General features: G+C 46.1%; 1 protein-coding gene across 1 annotated transcript; it reads left to right on the top strand.

The window, feature by feature from the left end:
- The first annotated feature begins 369 nt into the window (after positions 1–369).
- Positions 370–1,950, top strand: HOXA13 (homeobox A13). The gene is made up of 2 exons (XM_073329530.1): positions 370–1,042; positions 1,706–1,950. The coding sequence occupies exons 1-2, from the start codon at positions 370–372 to the stop codon at positions 1,948–1,950; spliced, it is 918 nt and encodes a 305-aa protein (XP_073185631.1).
- Positions 1,951–2,287: the final 337 nt, after the last annotated feature.

The following is a 2,287-nucleotide window of genomic DNA, read 5'->3' on the forward strand; positions in this document are numbered from 1 at the left end:
CACAGAATAGACTGAGGGGAAATCACGCCTGGGGGTGGGGTGCGGGGAAATACCTGTTCTTCTTTGCAAACCTTTTATTCCCCCTGATCATGCACACTTGTAAGTGGAAAGGGTAGCCCCGGGTCTGTGCCGCCCGCTGCTGGAATTCCAGCCCCTGCACGATTATAACATTATTTAATTATCGTCATTTTATTCCTCAGATGTTTATCAGCTGCTTTGCATATCACGTGGGGCCTGGCGGGCCAATGGGCTCTCGCCTGGCGCGACACTGGCGCGTCAGCTCTGGTCAAGTCTCGGAGATTTAGTATCTCTTTTTTCAGTCTTTGGGGCTTTTAAAAAAGAGCCACTAGTCTCAATGCTGATCGGGCTATGACAGCCTCCGTGCTCCTCCATCCCCGCTGGATCGAGCCCGTCATGTTCCTCTACGACAACAGCCTGGAGGAGATCAATAAGAACATGGAAGGTTTTCATGCAGGCAGCAACTTTGCGGCAGCGGCGGCGGCCAACCAGTGCCGGAATCTGATGGCTCATCCCGCATCCCTGGCCGCCCCCAGCACGGCTGCCTACACGTCGAGCGAAGCGCCGGCCTCTGGCATGGCAGAGCCAGCTGTCAAACAGTGCAGCCCCTGCTCGGCGGCCGTGCAGAGCTCCTCCGGGGCCGCCCTGCCCTACGGCTACTTTGGCAGCGGCTACTACCCCTGTCGCATGACCCATCACAACGGCATCAAGTCCTGCGCGCAGCCCGGCTCCACTTTTGCGGATAAATATATGGACACCTCGGTCTCGGGCGAAGAGTTCACTTCCCGGGCTAAGGAACTGGCTTTCTACCAGGGCTATGCTGCTGGCCCCTACCAACCCGTGCCGAGTTATTTGGATATGCCTGTGGTGCCCACAATTGGAGGTCCTGGAGAGCCCAGGCATGAGCCCTTACTCCCCATGGAGAGTTATCAGCCTTGGGCAATCACCAGTGGGTGGAATGGGCAAGTGTACTGCCCCAAAGATCAAACCCAGCCACCCCACCTCTGGAAATCCACTCTCCCGGGTAATGCACCTGCATGGCTTGTGTCCTCCTGCAATGTTTTTACTATCGCTTAGACCTAGTTAGAAGTAGTATTGAGCTCTTGCTGTTGTTTTTGCTGCTGCTGCTGCTTTTGGTTTGCTGGTTGTGCTATATTTTTGAAACATGCCAGCTAACCTTAAAACTGACCTCTTCACACCTCCTCCCGCATCCCCTCGCGCACATACACTTATACTAGTTCTGGTGGGTATTAATATGATCAGGAGTGACTTTGCTCCAGAATTCAAGGTATGATTGCTTGAATTACTTATGGCATTAGAAAGGGAAATAGCTGGAAAAGTCTGCTAAAAAGGGTATTATTCATTCACGCTTAACAAGAATTTTCCATAAATAGTGCAACTTGCACACTTCATAAATTATTGAAACAGTGTATACTTTTTCCTAAAGTCCCTTCAGGACGTGTGTGTGTGTGAGAGAGAGAGAGAGAGGGAGAGAATCAAGACTTTTTCAGTTGAGTGCTGTTTACTATAGAAAAAAAATCGCATATCATTAACGGTCGCTTAGTGTCCAAGCCTGTTGAGCATGGTAGAGTAAAAGTTCGCTGTAGATTTAACCTCTGTGCAATTTGAAGATGTCCTAATCAGTAATAATTTTATAATGCCTACGTATATGTTTTTTTTGTTCCAGACGTCGTTTCGCATCCCTCAGATGCGAGCTCGTACAGACGTGGGAGAAAGAAACGAGTGCCTTATACAAAGGTTCAATTAAAAGAACTCGAAAGGGAATATGCTACAAATAAATTCATTACCAAAGACAAACGAAGACGGATATCGGCAACTACAAATCTGTCAGAGAGACAGGTCACAATCTGGTTCCAAAACAGGAGGGTCAAAGAGAAAAAAGTTATCAACAAATTGAAGACTACCAGTTAATGGATTAAAATGGAGAGGCAGCAGTTCACAGGTTTCAGAACTATTTTTGTCCAGATTAAAATAAATAATAATAATTAAAAAAGACAATGAACCTCTTATTTCATAACAAGAGATCTGTATCTTTGGAATTATAGCATTTAAAAAAATATTATTGTAGGAAATGGTTAAGACTGACTGTTCCAACGAAATCCAGACCAGACAGTTTAAATGATAAACTGTAGAGCCCAAATGCCCACCTCTCAAATGCTCAGTTTCAATTAAGATACACATTTTATTGAATATCTTGTAAGTATTTCTGTGACCTTAGTATTCTAGAACACTATTAATGGTTATAATC

Source organism: Lepidochelys kempii, chromosome 2 (genome assembly GCF_965140265.1).
Source record: "Lepidochelys kempii isolate rLepKem1 chromosome 2, rLepKem1.hap2, whole genome shotgun sequence".
NCBI classification, from domain to species: Eukaryota; Metazoa; Chordata; order Testudines; family Cheloniidae; genus Lepidochelys; species Lepidochelys kempii.